Raw genomic sequence first — 19959 nt, forward strand, 5'->3', positions numbered from 1 at the left:
GGAAAAAATTGAAATTGAAATTGAAAAGGAGGCTGACTTACCCATTGGCAGTAGTTCTCAATCTGGTGGGAAACCTAGAGTGGAACCGCAGGAACAGCTGATTGGCGGTGAGCAAGAGGAAGAGTCGCTGCCACCAATCAGTGCAGTGGAAGACGGTCAGAAAAGCGCACCCAGCAGAAAAGAAGCCGATTGGCTCTCAGGCCAAAACGGCGGGAAGAAAATAAAATAAAAGGGTGCGCCAGAGAGGAACAGGTTGTCGGGGACAACTGTTCACTAGACTCCTCCGTTCCTGTCCTCCCGTCCCAGCTCACTGCCGCAAATCTCCTGTGCTTCTCCAGCATCCTGCTGCCTCCATTCCTATCCTCCCGTCCCAGCTCGCCGCCACCCTCAGCCCTCCTGCAACCTCTCCACCCAACGCCACCCCTGCACCAGCCTCTCCAGACCCAACCACTGCCACCCCTCCCCCTCCTGCACCTTCCCAGCTTACCGTCGCCTCCAAACCTGCCTCGCCCTTCCAGCCGCTGTCAACTTCATTCCTCCACCCCATCCTGTTTTGCCATCCCAATGTCCCACTTTTTCTCAAGGAAATATGATCAGCCTACACATGAATTACCAGTGATGGCCTTTGTAGGTGTTGCCTTCCATTTTTTTCAGTTAAAAAAAAATCAGATCTAATTCCTCACTGAGTTAAAAAAAACAAATACACTGTTATATCACATCCATGCCAGTTAAAAGACAAGCAATACAGTGACTTAAAACAGTTTAATGTAATTCCAAGACAAAGTGTGATTACATTTCTACACATATACAATATGCATATGTGAGTTTACAAATTCTGATTAATAACTCGTTTCACCTCAGAGACCGAAAAAATGATCAAAAAGAAACTGTGAATAACAAGCTATAACATCGTTCATCACAACGGGACCCCCTTCTCCACCCTACAGTTAGTAATATTACAATTAAAATAACTATATCTTCTATAATGCTTTTTTCTGTTAAAATCATTTCATAAATTTACAATGCTATTATTAGTTTTCAAGTCTAATATAAATTCACTCCATTTTTCTACAACGAAAATGATTATTAATTAGAAGCACACAACGTCATGATGAGAAACACAAGATTTTTTTTTTTAGTAGCAAGAACTTGATTGGTTAAGAATTAGGTTTTTTGTAAAACATTCTAAAGCCAAGTAAAATATCCATTCTTATAACATACCTATAATATGAGACTAAGGAATAGGTTACATATAATTCTACGACACGTCAGTTTCTTCTGTTTTTTTTTTCTCAAAGACATTACCAGAAAGGGAAAAATACTAACAAAAGGGGGAAAAAAGAGAAGAAAAAGAAAGGGAAAAAAGAGGACAATTCACAGAAAATTAAAAGAAAAAATGCAATACACAAGAAAATACTGTTGCACACAATAATTTTCACTAAGTTTTAACATGGATTAACACTCAATACAGAACCATACAGTCAAAAATCAGGGCTTTCCTGGAATTTTGGAGATGAGATGGTATTGTATGTAAGAAAAGAAATCTTCAACATATCAAACAGGTAGAAGATGGGGAGATGCATATTCTTTGTGTTTGTAAATAGTTTCCAAATTTATGCCCTCTCTCACGTAGAATGTTTTCTTGGAGCTATTTGGCTTATGGGCAACAAATCAGTATAAAAAATCCTCTCAATTACATTAGAAGAACCCAAATATTCACAAGTGTCTTCCCTATTTTGTGTTCCTATAACTACAATAATATAGACTTCAACTGACAATGAAACCTCCTTTCTTTCTCCCCTTTGTAATAAAGCTATTGTCTTATTTGCTTTTTGGGGGTGGGGGAGAGCTTTTGGTACAGAATTTTGAGACTGCACGTTTTTGTATATAATTTTGGCACAAGAAGTGCCATTAAAAAACGCAAAACTGATAGAGCAAGTATCTCTTAGCTAAGAAGTAAGAAGGGTGGGTTGTTAGTAGTTGTGCTCAAGAGCTATAGAAGCTGAATCCTTCCATTGTCTTAAGGCCTGTGTTCATAAATGGCCTCCCATTTTGCTTCTTTAAAATGGTGGCACAGCTGTACGCCAATATTTGCTTTGGTATTGTGAGCTAGAGTGTAGATACCATGGCTTTAAATGAATTTATTGAAAGGGGGCTGAGGTCTGCCATTAGAAATACTGATTTTTGGTCAGGCCAAAAAGCAATGAACTTCTCCCTTTCCACCATAACTTGTTAATCTGCCATGTGAAGAATACAAGGAACTTTACTACGATTGTTAACTTCACAACTAAGCTTAGCTGTTCAGACAGAATTATTCGCATGCTGGTTCCTGCATATTTACTTCTGTAAATACCTCTTGGCCAGCAGAAGATTTACATTTATATTCATTCCTCTGCCATAAGCATAAAGGAGAAAAAAAGAAGAAAGCAACAGACTGTATACACTCAAATATATAATTCACTACAACCATTAAATGGAAACAGCATTGTATATACTGTCATTGGACAACAGGCAACTAAATGTACAAGGAATCTGGTCCAATTGTTTATATTTAGTTTAAGATTCTAGAGTGACAAGTATAATTTATTTAGGAGAGATAAATGGATGTCAAAATTAAGCACTGCCTGTTCCTGCTTCTCAAAGCAGCCCAAGAGCTTGTCTCAGGAATTCATAGTTCATATTTTGAGGATTTCATCACATTTTCCTTACTGTGAACATGCACATGAGTGGGATATAGAAATGACTATTCCTACACTGAAAGATTTTCATGTATAATAGGCTACTGCTGGGATGTGGAATGATGCAGTGCTTCCAAAATTTTCAGTAAAAGCCAAACATAATGCACCTGTGATCCATGATTGCCATTTTTACAAGATCATTCTAAGTGTACAATTTTGCTTCACATGATTATGAAACTCATAAACACAAATTTTAACATACTGGTGTGAACGAGCCCAGAGTCACTCAGCAGTAAAATACATCCCTTGCTCTGCATATTCATTCTTCTCATCATACAGGTATTTTTGTTCAGATTTAGGATCTTGACAGTCTAACCATGCATAAGTTTACCCAGCAGCAAATCCCACATGTTTATCAGGATTTACTAATTTATAAATGTACTTAGGATTGCATCTTACATGTGAAATGACTGGGAATTACTGTGCTTCCAGATTCAGTCCCAAAAGTTTATTTTCTTGTTAATTCAAAAATAAATACGTAATCTTTTGGACTATATTTTTAACATGTATGGAGTGATTTTTTTAAATTAAACTTTGAAATTATTTTATTTGATCTGACTTTCTGCTACTATGTTATATCTCAGAACAGAATGTACATATTAAAGACACTTTTCTACTTCTGTTTTTAAAAGGGGAAATAAAAAAAGTAAAGGATAGTGGGGTTAAGATTCTGAAGATATTATTAAAAACATAACATTTAGTTAGAAAGTACCAGTTTAAATGTAAACTATAAAATACTATAACTATAAAATGTAGCCAGAAATACAGATTGTTGTTTAATTCATATTGGTTTAAAAGGCGATTCGTTAAATATCTTCAAAAAGCTGAAGCTCTTTACAGTAGCTATGAACATAACCTACTTACATGTGCATTTTAATGTCACAATTAATTAAAACACATAAAAGACTAATTTTAGCCTAGGTTTTATCATTTTATTTTTAAAGATTATTCAAGATGACCAGGGCAGGCATTTATCATATTCTGCCCATACAGATACTTTTTTTTAAATCCGAAATTTCAGGCTGGCTACATGTTTTCAGAAAAAAGGCTAAAACCAAGATAAATGCCCACATTTGAGGTAAGTATTGCCACTAGGTCACAGTTTTTGTAAGTTAAGTATATTAATCCTTCTTTTTACATAAAACAAAGTGTCTGGATTCTGGAATCCCTGTTTAACCAGCTCAGACCAGAATCCACAACAGGGAGATTTGCTTTCGGTGAAGTCACAGAGCATAGATATTCTAGAACCATAGCAAAGAAGAGAACATTTAAAAATACACAAAAACTAGCGAATGAGTTAAAACTAAAACAGGGATGACAAATGAATATATCTTCTGACATTCCAGACCAATGTATCTCAAATATAGCCATAATTTACTGATTTAAAAACAGACAGGTCACTGTTGCTATTGGTTGAATCCTAGCACCTCAATTACTCCTTCACTTTGCTTTCATGGTGAGATAAACATTTTGATTCCATTCTGCAACACTACCCCATTTCTTTCAGGAAAGAGCAAGAGGAAGGAGATGCCCTTAGCTACCATGCGTGCGCGTGCACACACACACAGACACACACACAGACAGACATTTGGGTGTGAACTAGCAAGCAGCTTCTCCAACAGCTGAAGTTAGGATTACAGGTCACAATATTTATCAGTGCACTAAAAGTATCATATTTGGAAAAAATATGTATTGCCTTTCTTAACTATAATAAGCAAAAGATTAATGTACAGCTTTTTTCTTTAATATGCACATGTAAAGTCTATTATAGCAGCACTGCTAAGAGTGGAAGGACATTCCTAACCCGTACATAAGAAAAGAAGGTTCACTCTTATTTGCTATAGCTAGAAAAGTATCAGAGACTCCTGACAATTTCTACTAATTGCCCATCTAACATACTTGCTACATATGTGTTTCCTTCTGCTGTAAGAGGTTTTTCTTTTTACATTCACTGGTTATCACCCTTTCACTTGTCCAGCTTGAAATTTCTTGATAATATCACAGACACCTGACATTTGGCATGTGCATAATCTTTTCCATGGCATAGGGTACTACCACCTAAAGATCGACATGAGCCCAATCATTTTAGCCAAGGGCTGTGAACCAATAAACTCTTACAATGACTTAAAGAAAAAACACAACACAATCTAGCCACTCAAAGGTATAGACCCAGCGGAATAATCAGAAGGCTGGTTTCCATCATCCACCCACCCAGCTATCCATCCATCCTTAGCCCAGGACTACAGCAGGCCTGCATCAGTTCCTTGGAACACAACTTCTCAGATGACTATGAATCATAGTTGGTTAAGCACTTGTAAAATCAAGATTCCCACAGGCTTAGGGAACACAGAGTAGGAACTGCACAGATGGCTCAAGACAGTTTCTTTCCCATAAGCAGAAACCAAATAAAAACAAAAGACAAAAAGGCCTAGGGGACCCAACAGCCCCATGGAATGGTGTCATATTTCTTCTTGTCTCCAGAGATGATTGAAGGGACTTGCATAATGGTAGGAGTAATCTATGGTGTACAAGCCTGACATAGAAGAATGGAGCTCAACAGACTTAGTGTTACAATGTCCCTTAAATTGGCAGGAGTAGAAAATGATGTCTTCCTCAGTAAATTCTCTTACTGAAGGACACAGGATATAATCCCTCAGCACCAGATACTATTTTCCTTATTGATTTTCTGCACTTAGCCCTAACTTCCATACTGTGTCCAACCTAGACCCTGATTAGTACTAAGACATGGAAGGGGCACTTTGCAAAAACAAAAGGAATTTGCAAAAATTTATCCCTGATGGGCAGTTTAGTAAATTGGCACTGCTGTCATGGATAATAAAATGTTATTCATAATACAGCAAGCAGTTTTTTTATCTCCTTCAAACCATGACTAAAATTTAAGACAGCAGCACAGAGTATGACTGAATACTACAAAGCAATCTATGTTGAAAACAAAAATAAGACATAAAAAAAAAAATGCCTCCTAAATCATGCCACGGGCCCCCAGATTTTGAATGAACTCTTTAGCAAGCTGAAGCATGATTTGATTTTTGTATCTCTTGTCTTGTCTGAAATTTTATTTGCCTGAAGAAAGGCATGAGTCTTTAATTTCCCTTCATGTTGGCAAATCATTGTTTCCATCAAGCCAAATTCTGAGGTATTGCTACATCAGACTGTGAAAGAAAATAGTGAGCAAAAGTAATGCTCTTTCTATTGAACTACTATCTGACACAACTATTAAAGAAGAAAAAATAAGTATCAGGTTTGGAATATTTTAAATCTGGTGCACAGCCAGATTTATGAAACTGGACCTATTTCTTATAAACGATGATATATTGTTGATATAATCATGGGGACAGAGGTCTATCATCCATCACTTCATTTTATTATGCAAATGACTCATCCATTACATACCAGCACTCAGATTTAATATTAATAGTATCAGGAAACACCCCCCCCCCCACATACACAAATGCACAGAAAACTTTAAAACTTAAAGAAAATACCCTTGTATCCGGTTATCTCCATCCCTTTTTGACACTGATGAAAGATTCTAGGGCAGTGTTTTTTCAAACTGGTAAGATGTGTGGACTTCAATTCCCAGAATTCTGAGTGTTGAAGTCCACACATCTTAAAGTTGCCAAGTTTGAAAAAACACTGGTCTAGTGTTTCTCTGTGCTAACATTTTAAAGGATGCTGTCTTCCAACAAATGCCACTATAATCCATTTCTTCTTTGAGATGCTGAGGCAATTTTATAATGCAATGGCTAACATGCCTACCCAACCGAAAGTCACCTTCAATTCAATTATCAATGCTCTGACATCAAGACTTATCAAATTGCAGCCTTAGGCTTCTTTGTGGCTATCCAGATAGCTTGATGTTGTTGCTTAGTTTCTCAGATTTTAATCAGCTTCCTCCATCGATTCAGAAAAAAGTCAAAGGGTATATAGTCCCCTTGGAAATTATAATCCGTGCAATCAGACACATATCACACAAGCTTGTGTTTGGCCTGTGCAATGCCAGTCTCATGCTATGCCAGCCTTCCTCAATTTAGTGCCCTCTATTTGATAATACTTCCCATCAATCTGAATCAGCATGACCAGTGGCTATACTAGCTAGGGGGATGTGAGCTATAGTTGATCAACACTGGACTGGGTATGCTTGCAGTTGACACTGTGGTCTCATATTAAGCACATATAAGCTTTCATTCTTTTCTATCTCAAAACATTGTAGTGCTTTATGATCTTTTCCAAGCTTGGAAAAATGGCACTTCATCTTCTTCCTCTATAAAAAATGCATTCTAAAGATAGCCTTTCACACTCTGGAATCTTCAATTGTTTTAGGACTGCAATCCATGTAAGAAACTGTCCATATTATTTCTGTCCTGATGAAGGAGAAATCTATACATTGCAGTCCCAATTCATTAGGAAGGCACCAGGTTGCAGAAGGCTAATATGAAGTTCTCTCTGTATGTTTATTTTGTTCACTTGTCCCTCTTAACCAATCCACCCTCCAATTGTGCCAGTATCAACAAAGAGTTTTTTTTCCGAACTCATTCATTTTCTGTCTCTCTTTGTATTTTTCCATGTTTTGCTATAAGAATAATTATGTACCTTGAAAAAGTGGAGCCTCTTTGTGGCGCATTTTTAAAAAAGTAAAATATTTAAATAAAACTTTGCCAAATAAATCATTGACCAGCTCTTCAAAGTTTTCCTGCCAGAAGCTAATCAGCTAATCACTTATCAGCTAATCACTTATATATCAATATAAATATTATGCCCAAATGTTGCAGTCTAGGAACATGCTCTCCCAAGTAATGAGAGTTTACAAGTTAAAAAAAAAAGGATGACTTTTTATTTAACACATAAATATAATCACATTATGCAGCCAGAAAAAGTCTCCATCGTAAGTAATTTTCAAGTTTGTAATTCCAAACAGAAAACAGTTTGGGAAGGAGGAAATGGAAACTGCAACTCTTAATTTTGAGCAGTGCTACATACCAAAACTTAGACTGGATTTCTGGGTCCTTCAGGTTTGAGTAGCCAACATTAGACGAAGGATTTTCTTTATCTGGCTTCATAAATTTCATTTCTGCCTGTTGATAGAAATCCCCCCCCCCCCATTGCACTTCTAAAGTGGCAAACTACAAGTACTTGCATCTTGAGTTCATTACAGAATTGTGGAGACTTCAACTTTGTAATAGCGGGTTTCAGTGTCAAAGGGATTCATCAGATAGTGGCTGGGTTCATAACTGAACCATGGTTTATAGAAGGTGCACTAATTGATTGGGTTTTTATAATATACTACTACTTTGTACATAAGCCAGTCTTTACATGCATAGTGACCAGGACTGCAGAATATGCTAAGTTGTATTGGAATTTCCTTGGATTTGGCTTAGGGAGTTGTGTGAACTCCTCCATCAAGTTCTACAGTGCAGGATTTGTACTAGGTTTCCATACTCGTACCATTCTTCTTAAATCCATTTCTGAAGCTAGCAATTGTTTGGTTTATGCCTAAAAAGACAGACTTATGGAAAGGTAAAAATGTAGTAAGAGTGTATCCAGAAACTGCAGAGGTATGCCATTGTATAAAAGCTACAATATGGCATGTAACCAAGATTTCCTGCTATGTAAACAAGCCTAAGTAAATGTGGGGTCCCACATTCCTCCTTTCCGTCTAATCCTCTTTTACACGCTAGAGACTGGAAATGTTTTTTGTTCTTTTTTAAAGTAACCAGAGTTCCCTAGAATATCCAAACTTAAGGAACTATACTTTGGACATAATGGAGAACTGTGATATATTTAATCTCTAGTTAGTATGTTAAATCTATACTAATAAGAAAAGGTCAGACTCAAATTATGAATTCAGATTCTAGTTTGTTCTCATGAACTATAGCTTGAACAAATTTGGACATAACACAGAATTGTGAGTACTTAAAACAGGAACAGAGTACTTTTTAATCTCCTTCTTGCTGAGAGGTGGGAATTTAATCTCCTTCTTGCTGAGAGGTGTGGACAGATATATATAAGCCCAGAACTCACCATAGCTTATCCACATATTGAGAAGCCTTGTTAACATCTTGTTCCTTCCAAGTTTCTCAGTCTACCCCTGTGTCTCCCTTTCCCTGCAAAACCTACATGAAGGGTGAACACACTGATGATAATGACACAGAAAAAAACCCCTCCTTACTTAACAAAGAATACCTTATTAAGAGAACATCATCATCATCATCATCAACAACAACAACAACAATACACAGGAATGCAAGTGCAATTAAAGCAAAAATTATAATTATAACACATTAAAATTAGTAATACGACAACAAGGATAGAATGGTAAAATCCTTCCTCTCAAGGATATAAGCAGCATGAAACTTTCATGGCAGATGAACCTGGACAGGAAGAGAGGAATCTACACTATTCTATTAAGACCCAGCTGCTGGTGGGGAATTTCTTCAGTGGAGAAGCAGTAGAAGGTGTTCTCTTCAGAAAGGCAGATGCCTTTACGTTACTATACTTAGGAGCAGAGAGGAATTAAAAATTAAAAATAAAATGAGGTTCCATTTCTAAATAGCTGAAAAGAAGACTGGTTTGCTTCCAATGGTTACTTCAGAAAAATGATAGTGTCCAACTTAGTATTCAGGGTAAGAGTTCTTCCTTCCTGCTGGTGAAGCAAGTGTGCCCGCTTCCAGATATGACAACTGTGCCTGTCTTACTTGTCAACTCCCCTCATGAGCTATCTTTTTATCTTTACCACCTCTAAGATCCCTCCCTCTTCTCTCAACTAACTGACCTGCCTTAACCCAACATCTTATCCTATTGCCTAAGCACTTCTTTTCTGAAGCCAGAAAAATTGGAATACTTCTTAGCAGGGGTGTCCACAGAAGTCAAAAAAAGACAACCCCATAATCGAAGCCCAGCCTCTGTACATGCATCGCCACACATGTTAAAAAGGGGTGGGGCTTTGATCACGTGGTTACAGTCACCATATTGACTTGTTGACATTCCCCCCACAATCCCCACATAGGCGCCTCTGCTACTTGGGGCCACCAATTCTGGGCTGCAAAAGTCATGATGACCGCTAAATGACAGCAGAGGGATAAGGAGAATCCCAATACTTTTCTTCCACATAATAATCCTCCAAATTTTTGCAGCCCAGATTTGGTGGTCTTTGCTTAGTAGCCATGCTGAATGTCTACAAAGGCAGACAACCTTTTTCACAATTGACCTCAAACCACTAATAGTAAACCACTAGTAAATCTCAGCAGGGGGAACAGTAAGGACTGACACAACAAAAAAAACCTACTGATGTCATCATAAAATATCCTACTAATTCTTTAGTTACTTTTTTTCATTGTACAAACACTTCTCTTTGGAAACTTTCTTAAAAAGAATATACAAAAGGGAAAAATGCAAATAATTTGGTGTGGAAGATATAGAGTCTGGTCAGCTATTGTTAACATTGCTGTTGTTATTATTATTGTTATTTTAAGAAAAACACAGTAAGAACAAAATGAGACAAAGTAAAAAAAGCACCAGATAAAAACACCCTCCCCCCCAGCTCTAGATATCTTGGGACAACAACCCCCAGAATTCCAAACTAACACAGCCAAGAGGATGCTGTAGGAGTTATGTACATCTGGTTAAGGAACATCAGGCTGGGGAAAGCTGATCAAACCCATAGTAGTTATGGTGGCATTTCCAAACTAGCTCCTAAATGCAGAATATATTGCTTAGACATGATCAGACCTGCACCCCTGGGAACCAGGGTCAGGCCTGCTACAAGTGTAGCAGAGTCCATTCCAAGTTCATGTCAAAGAGCCCCAGTGCAATTGCTCCTCAAGAACAGAAGAAAACCAAATCAAACCAGCTTTTGGCACAAGCCTGAGTCTGATGTTCTAGAAAGAATACCTCTTATTTTCATATTTCTGAAACCTTTCAAGTGAAAATATATAAAGTTCATTCCAAGTAATTGCCTTCACCCACTCCCCCCCACACCCCCAGTTTAGACATAGCAATTGAACATGAGGTACTACGTATTACTAATCCAAAGCAAGCCTGGGAGTCTCCCCCACCCCCTTTTCTATTCATACTTTATATATGAACCTGTAAAAAATTATGGAGGATTGTGCATCCTGGAAGGAAATTCAACTAATAACACAGTCAATAAAATGGAACTGCTTGGAAAGCTGCTTTAGGGGCTAAGAACCCATCCAGACATTTCAATTCCACTCCCCACCAAAAAAAACTTTCCTAGGTCCACTGATTGTTACATTCCAGCAAACTCCCAGCAGCCTTCATTTGGCCCTTGCAACTTACCCAAGAAAGAGAGTAAAATTTTGTTTTTGAAAGTCTAGGAAAAAGGAAAGCAATCAAACACAAGGAGGAAGAGGAGGAGGAGAAAAAGGAGCTGAGATTAAATTCAAACCAGCCTCAGTCCGTTTCTAGGCGTACCAGTGGAAGTAAACCCTTAAAACTGCAACTGTAGTTTGGTAAGGCACTACAAGGGAATGATGTAAAACTAAGACTGTGACAGTGTATAATGGCTGTGCTGAGGACCACACCACAAGAAAAGGCAGCATCAGTGCGCACATGTGCACACACACTCACACACGCAGACACATATATACCTGGACAATCACATTTGTTACATGCCTATGTTATATCACTTTTTTGTGCAATAACATTGAGGAATAGTCTATTGGTATCACTGGAGCTTAACACAAAGTAGAAAACGGCTGTATGGATGTATAGTGCTACATTCTACCAAGGGCCAGCTAGAACTTCTACTTCTACACTAACAACCCAATCCTAAACATTTGGGATTGTGTATCTGCTCCCTGTACTGCTGTGATGTTCCAGTAGCAACAGCACATAGTTGTGCTTTGTGAAGGGTATGACCAAAGTAGCAATCAGCCAGAGCAGGCAATGTTAGGATTGGACTGCAAAGATGAAGGGTTATCCAAAGAAATAAAGGGGAAAAAAAGTATTTTCAAGTAAGGAAGTTGAGATTCTATCATACATTATTAAAGACTTTTCCTTTAAGAAGAGGGATTTATCCAGGATGCTCAGAATAAGAACAAATATTCCCCACGGCCTTTGATTTCACCAGATAGTGTTTTCTGCTCAGTGTTGTTCTACCCTCCCAACTTCTAGTGCCTCTAAACTTATTGGGAGAGCTGGAAGAATCCAAAACAGCTCTCATCTTTTGCTCATTCCATTACCAACAGAAAACACATCACACTTTTCATTGTTTTTTTTATTTTGGGTTACAGCAACCAGTGCAAAGACAAAGTCATAACCCTTTTGAAATTCTGGATAAATCCCTAATTTGTATGCTTCTTTGTTTAATTAAAAAAAATATACCCAAACACCTATGAAACTTTGTATTAGAAGGTTTGAACAACAAATTCCTAAATGGAGTCTCCTGTTATCAGATGAAAATAATCTGCAAAAGTCTCTTGGTGAAGTTATCCAAAACAGGACCAGACAATTATGGTCCTTCTGCTTCTCCCACTACGTGGTTTGGTGCAGAATTTTTTTTTTTTGTATTTTTATTTTTCATTCTTTTTAGCTTTTTTTCTTTTTTTAAATAAAAAGTGTAGGACGTGTCTCATCTTCTTTTGTCTGCCTTCTTCCTCAAAGTCTCCTTTGTTCAAGTTTTGTCTGAGCCTCCCATTTGCATTGTTCATTTGCCTGTGACATTCTTCAGTATAAAAGCAGCCTTGTTCCTCTCAATGTGTGCTGAAGCGTCTTTTTGCTTTCCTCATTCCAGTGTTTAGATGTACGGGTACTGGTTGATCTTGGTAGGGCTTAGGGGATATCCAGTGTAGACAGAGGCGGGAGATGCACTGATATAGGTTTGATGGGCAAATTGAGCTTGGTACTGACTTGGGTGGATGGTGGGTGATGGAAGGACACGAGGGCCCATGCTGACTGGAACCTGGTGGACGATGCTGGCTGGATAAGTCGTGTGCTGAACGGTGTGTCGAGCTGAGCCTTGGGAGGCCACTAAGTGGGCCACCGTGCCTGTGGAACCTAGAGCTGCGGGTGCTGTATACGTGTATAGATGAGGTTGAGCTGGAAGGTGGGCAGCAGCAGCTGCAGCCAGGTGGGGATGGACTGTGCTGTGGCTAGGGCTGTTGTGTGGGAAGGAATATGGCGCCTGAGCAATTGTTGGAGTGATGTAAGCCTGTTGTCGTCGATGGCTCCCTGTACGATCGGTCGCAATGTGCTGCTGGGCCTGTGCAAAAGAAAGAAAGAAGCAACAGATGGTGAGGGCTGGTGGTCCTCTGGAACTCTCAACCCGCTGAGTTATGGGTGTTTGCTGGGTCTCCGAGTGGGAAAAGTGAGTCATGTGATTGTCTTGCATTCCTGGCCGAGAGTCTGTTACCTTCCCATGCTCTGCAGGTATACGTTAAGCACAAGCGGAAGGGCATTAGGCATGCGGATGAAATGCAAGCATTATGGCCAAAAGGACAATATTTTGGGGGGGAGGGGCAAATTTAGCCAATGTACAAAAATCAAATATTCTAAAAAATAATGCACAAAAATGCATTATATTAGCAAAAATTTTTGTAATAACTGTATGCACAGTCAAAATTTTAAAAACTTCCTCCATCTCTGGAGAAACGTGCCCCCCAAATACATACAAATTTCAATATGAGCATTTTTTGAAAGAATCCTTAACCCCCCAAACTTGACAGACTTTCAAAAATGAGAAATTGGAATAAAACTGAAAGGGATAGCTTAACAAAATCAAGAAATCAAGAGCAACGGAAACGGGTGTATGCACCCTTCTTTTTTATCTTACTTGGGAGTAGCCAGCGAACATATTTTTCCCTAAATATCATGGCCCAATTTTGACTTGAATGCAGGAGGACAGAGACTGTCAGGCAAAGGATGCTTAAAAGACTAATTTTTCTCTGCAGATTCCCCTCTCCCCACTGTCTTCTTCCCATGTTGGATTCTAGTTGGGAAAAGTCATTTTAAAAACTTGCTGAGGAAGAAAAACCACTGGATTAAGGACATCAGTTTGTCTATCAAGTTTGTACAAGTGCCACACTATTCCATTAACAATATGAAAAAACCAATAATATACACTTTTCGTTGTTGTATAACTGATACAATGTCATCACTGTACAAGTGAAGAGGTCCTTGCTCCAGGAAATTCAAAATTTATAATCCAGTGCAGAGAAACAGGAAAGAAACAGAATAAACAGTGGAAGAATACACATTTATTTCAGTTTTCTGTAATTAGTTTTTGTTACTATAGCATAAGCTATAGCAATGTGATTTTCTTTTAGATTCACTAACTCCAAAATGCATGTGCATAGATACATGCATTCACATTCTACCTAATTGTTCTGCAGGTTAGGCCTAATCCAAGCCAAAAACACCATGTGTGTGTGTGGGTCTGTCTGCTCACACAACCTGTTAAGCCAAAGTTTGCTTAACTATAAGCTATTGAGTAAACACAATTACTAGGTGCACATAGTTTAACAAACCAGGTTATGGTTTACAACCACAAACATGGGATCCAACCAGAGCATGCCACAAACAAATTACTATTTGATTTAGCATGTCGGATGAACTCAGTTACTGAGACCCTCACGCCATCTCACTTGAATGAAAAGTTTCCTTCCTACTCCATCCCTCCTTTCTAACTTTTGATAGTCCCTGATCCATGGCTGAGGTCAGATTAACACAACTAATTTTGAGTACACTGGTGTCTATGGAAGTAAGTTGCTTGGCCTGGATTGTGGAACCCCCTCCAGAGGTTATTACAGGGCTTTATGGGCTCATTTACCCCATCCCCCCTTGCTTGGCTTACCTGGCTAAGATTAAGAGGCTGCTGCTGCTGGAAGTGTGGTCCTGGTCGCTGCTGCCTGTAGGCAATGGCTCCAGATGAGCTCCCTGAAGAATGACCACTGGTGGAGGTCACAATGCTAGAGGACTTTGACTTACAGGAAGATGAGTGGTGGCTGGTAGTGACTGGAGACAAAAAGAACATAGACGTATTATTGCGTTCAAGTCTAAAAGCTTCAGCAGCTTTCAGACTTTAAAACTGGCAACCAAATTTATGCCAAGCTCCTTCTTGGTCAAGTTACACCTTGTTTTATTCATATTTAACCCATTAAGAGTAAGTGGTCTAGGGAGAGTGTAGAACTTGCAGTTCCAAAGCTACATGGGCCTCTGACAGCCCTCAGAGATTGGCCAAAACTGGCTAACAATTGTGTGTGTTTTTTCTTTAACGAGACAGAAGAAGAAAATCATTAAATGCATGGGAAGAAATCATAATAACTGCATTTAGGAGTTTTTGCTTTTGTTTTTGTTCTGTTTTGTGCCTTTGAGTCAGTGTCGACTCCTGGCAACTGCCTGGACTAGTCCCAACAGTTTCCTAGCCTCCTTTAGGACTGAGAGAGTAATTGGCCCAAAGTCACCCAGCTGATTTTGTACCCGAGGTGGGACAAGAACTCGTGGTCTCCTGGTTTGTAGTCTGGCGCCTTAATCATCACACCAAACTGGCTCTCCTTCAGTTATCTTAATTTAATTAAAATTATATTCTATAAAAGTTTTTGTCATGTCCCTTCTCAGTTCTATATTCTGGCCTACCCTCTTTGGGAGAATGCAATATTCAACATGATCCTAAGAGGTCAAGTGTGGTCCTTAGAATGCAAAAAGGAGCAAGATGTCACCCTCACTTCTGCCAAATTCCAAGAAAGTTATTTTTACAGAACTGTTTGCATCCAGAGTTCTTCCATGTCTGCTTTGGGAAATCTTTTCTCTCTCTCTCCTTTCTACAGGCTAATTCTTCACAAATAGTGGGGTACTTATGGTTGAGTCTGACAGAGCATGAAGGAACTAGTAATCTCCAAACACTGACAATACATGATCAGAGATGTCCAAATCAAGAAGAGCATGATCTCTGACAGCTACCCAGTTGGCACAAAAGATACCAAGGAGCTGTTACTTCCTGCTGCTTTTTTTAGTTTATTTAAAAAAAAAACAAGTAAAAAAAACATGGGGAGGTCCTATTAAAGTCAGCCCCACTGTGGACAGACAGACTTAGGGAGGTTTATCTATCTATCACCCTTTTTTGCCCCTCTTCTACTCCTCCTCCATGGTCACAGGGATGATGAAGAAAAGTAACATGGAGAGAAGGTTCCTAAAGAAGTCCTGATTTTGCCACCACTCTAGGACTTCATTTTTTGGCTGACAGCAAGACGGTTATCCCTTTGTCAACTCTCTCTTCCCTACAAGCAAGGCACACTAACCACAACCATTATTACCTTTCATTTAAAGGTTTTCATTCCTTGAAGGAATGCGGCCAACTTACCTGGTACCAAGCTATCACATTCGACTAAGACTTCACTGGCCTGGGTTTTCAGTGGTGGCACAATGATCGTCCGAGGATTGCCATTACAGTGAGATTCTGGTGCACCCTTTGTGTCATAATTGTTTCCATTATTGTTTCCTCCACGATGTTGTACTGCATAGGGACTGTTGTTGCCAGAGGAATCAGAGTAGGGGGAATCGTGCACAGTAACACAGCTGATGACATTTTTTCTTTGCTTAGACAGGGGGCTGTAAGATAAAACACAACCTTTATGTAAGCCATCCCTATTTGGCAGCAGGTAAAAGCATAGTTACGTTGTTCTCAGTATCGCAGCTTTTGTTTTGTTTTTGACATGAAGCACAGTGGTAAGACTGCTAGGTCATCAACACAAATGGCAGGGCCAGCCCTTCCATTGAGTTGGTTCTTTCAGGTGTTGGATGTTGAGATGTGGCAGCAAAGTGTTGGAGAGAGAATGGTGTATCAGGTAGCCTGCTGTGTGCCCCTTAAGCTAGCTGTTGCCTTTGGATGCTGTGGAGCAGTGTTTCTCAACCTTGGAAACTTTAAGGTGTGTGGTCTTCAACTCCCAGAATTCCCCAGCCAATATCTTAAAATTGCCACAGTGGAGAAACACTGCTGTGGAGTACTGTCCCTCACCAGCAGTCTCTCCCTCAAAGGCTCTTTGAAACTGCTTTCCTAAACCCCAATAATTAGTATGGTTACTCTTCCCTTTCTTTCACCTTGTCTCAAGATTCACATTCACTTTCTCTTACAGTCTCTCATAATTGCCCTTTGCTAATAACTTCTGAAGGGGCTCTGAGGGCCACATCAGGGCTTTTAGAGGTCCCAGTTTGTGAATTCTGTCCTAGAGCCTGTCTAGCATGAATTCATCATTAACATGAACACTGAGAAGCTATTCAAGTTAACCTGTTGGAAATCAAAAGAATTCAAAATAGTTAACACCCACATCCCTCAGGCTGTGCTGTCAGTTTATTGAACAAAATGCATTAATACTATTTGGGACTCACCCCGCAATGGTGTCTGATGATACTCTGGATTTTCCTCATCCTCCTTGTTCTGATTTAGTTTAGAGGGTGGCCAGCTGTGCAAAAATTTGCTCAAATGGCTCCACTCCCCAATGGACTATGGGCTCAACTACAGGAAATCAGAGCGATGTTTTCCTGGTTGCATTATGTTGCTATGGCAACAGTAATTTTTATAGAATGTTGACAAGAATTGTGGATAAAGAACTCAGCAATTAAATATGTTGGTGGACACTCTCTCAGAAACAGTGTATGGAATGCAAAGAAAGCTTTTCTAAACGTCTTCAGTTATGTGTATGTGTGTATATATCTGTCTGTCTGTGTGTCTGTGCACATGCACACAGAAACATGCTTCATTTCAGTTTGTTTGTTTTTTAAAGAATGATTGTCTGAGAAATGGGGTACTCTTTGCTGAATTTTATTCTTATCCATATTAAGAGTGGGTTGAATTTTATTCTTATCCACGCTAAAGTCCAAACCGAATAAACCATATTATGGTTTAGCATGTTATATGAATCCAGCTATCATTGTTTGTAAACTAAAGTTTAGGTTCAGTTATATAAACCAAACCAAACCAATTGTGGTTCAGTCAACAAACAATGGTTTTAAACCATAGCTTGACACAAAGGGCAAACTGGCTTCACACAAGCTAAACCATAAAGCATACTGTAATGGTTGGACTTATACAACATGCTACTTCAAAATTAAACTAAGTCAAAACTAAATAAATGATATTTTTATATTAGCCAGGACAAGGAAGTTGCTATTAGCTTAATCGTTAACAGCTTCTCTGAAGACTTTTAGGCATTCTGTTTTTTGGGAAAGTATGGAATATACCTCTCTCTTTTATTTTTTGTTTAGGCCCTTTATATTTGTTTTCACTGTTCTACTACTCTATATTTTTTTTCAATTATCATCTGACCTACTTGTCTGAATTTTTTTTAATTTATTAGCCACTCTGAGAACCCTTCCAGGCTGAGCTATATAATTATATATGATATATAACTTTAGGATTAAAGGAACAGGCAGTGACTGGCACTGAGATAATAGAAGTAGTGAAGAAACTGGGTTTGAGAACTCTGCAAACTTTGTATTTTAATATATTTCTCCAAGGAAAGCTTTTTTAGGATGGAAACTCTTGTCTTACACAAATAGTTTACTGATTTTTCTGCACCCCAAAATTTTGTATTTTTCCCTCTTATTTCTAGAAGATGCAATCCAATTCCTTCTGCTTGTTCAATGTATGGAACGGCTCTTTGAAAGATTACTTTAAAGCAATGTTTCTGAACCTTGGCAACGTTAAGACATGTGGACCTCAACTTCCAGAATTCCCCAGCCAGTCTTAACACTGCTGAGGTTCAGAAACATTGCTTTAACGCATCCTTCCACAAATCAGCATCCACCAAAAAAGTTAGATTCTAACTCCCATAACCCCTTACCAGCATGGATGGATATTAGGAGGATGCTGGGTTAGGAAAGATTGGTTTAAACCTTGCAGGTATAAAAGAAGGATCCCATTACTAAGGCCCGTATCTCTCTTTTTAGTATGGTTTCATTATCAATAGCAATACCTGTGCTTTGTGCTTAGGTTTTTTTTCTTTCTCTGCAGATAATAGTGGCCCATGCCCCATTCTCTTCATCAATGCTTGAACTGGACATCTCTGACATTATATTCCACCTTCTTTGTGAAACCAGCATTGCCAGAGGCCTAAGGCTCATGTTCTTCTCTTGCCTGAATACAAGTCCTGTGCAGAAACATTTTCCTACACTTTTCTTAATGATTCTTATTCAAACTGGGGAAAGATCATTCCCTTGGAATTTTTTTTTTTAAAGAGAAAAGCATTTCAGTGAAATTCTCATGGGTGCTCATGCATATTTAACCTGGTTACTCAATTCACCCTTTTTCTGTTTTTTTCCAAACACTGAACTAACATGCTGGGTTCACACAACGTACAAAAATGGGGGGAAAATAAGCTAACAAAGCCTCTGGTCTTTGTTCAAACACAGCCATTAAATTACAAGGGGCATCAAGAGGTAGCTATGACTGTCCTGTCTTTCACTGTGCAATCATGGTCTCTACAGTGGACTGCACCCTTCCTGGTTTCTCACATTCCTATTAAATCTTAAGGGGGCTCATCCCACTGGACCAATTAGGAATTCCCAGCAACCAGGAGAGCTTCAAGTGATGGAAAGATACGTAACAAAAAAAAACAGTATCACCAGAGGTCTCTTCAACAATAAAGGGAGCTCAAAACACCACAGAGAAATTTGTGATTCTCCTTAGCATTATTACATATCACAAGAATTGATCCAAGGCAGGCTCTTTTGTACATGCATCAATGATGCACACACATACAAAGTCTTTGATTACACTGACACAACTGCCATCACATTTTTTTTTACCAGCTCCCTGCAGACGCTGCTATTAGGTGGCCTCTGTTCTACAGTTACATGTAAACAGGATGGGTTCTAACATTTGCCCTTATTATGATTATACCTGTAACTATAAAGGTGAGAAATTATACATCAAGAGAAATATATCAAAAGATACTAAGATGAAAGATGAGTTGTAATTAGTGAGGTGGGGTCATGCCCACTCTAAATCCATTAATACACCCTGTGGAGATGAAATTGACAACTATCTGGCATATTTGTGTCTTTCTCAGAAACAGATGAGTATATACATCAGGATCATGTATATATTTGTACATCAACTTCTTCTGTCTTACTGCCCCAAACTGTGGAGTCAGAAGTCCTTGGTGGGCTACCGAACAAGTACAGTATAAATTGTTCCCAAGTGTGCATGACAGTCTGTTTGTATTTATCTATGTTTCACTTTATA

The 19959-nt window shown here is 38.8% G+C and overlaps 1 protein-coding gene across 2 annotated transcripts in view; it reads right to left on the reverse strand.

Moving 5' to 3' along the window:
- Positions 1 to 747: 747 nt before the first annotated feature.
- Positions 748 to 19959, reverse strand: part of HIPK2 (homeodomain interacting protein kinase 2) — a 154781-nt gene continuing 135569 nt past the window's right edge. For both annotated transcript variants that reach the window (XM_063308377.1, XM_063308376.1), the window contains exons 13-15: positions 16078 to 16325; positions 14572 to 14732; positions 748 to 12981 (exon numbers count right to left, since the gene is read on the reverse strand). In XM_063308377.1, the coding sequence (XP_063164447.1) occupies positions 12517 to 12981; positions 14572 to 14732; positions 16078 to 16325 (874 nt within the window). In that variant the 3' untranslated portion in view covers positions 748 to 12516. The remainder of the gene's footprint in view (positions 12982 to 14571; positions 14733 to 16077; positions 16326 to 19959) is intronic.

Source organism: Candoia aspera, chromosome 7 (genome assembly GCF_035149785.1).
Source record: "Candoia aspera isolate rCanAsp1 chromosome 7, rCanAsp1.hap2, whole genome shotgun sequence".
Lineage (NCBI taxonomy): Eukaryota > Metazoa > Chordata > Lepidosauria > Squamata > Boidae > Candoia > Candoia aspera.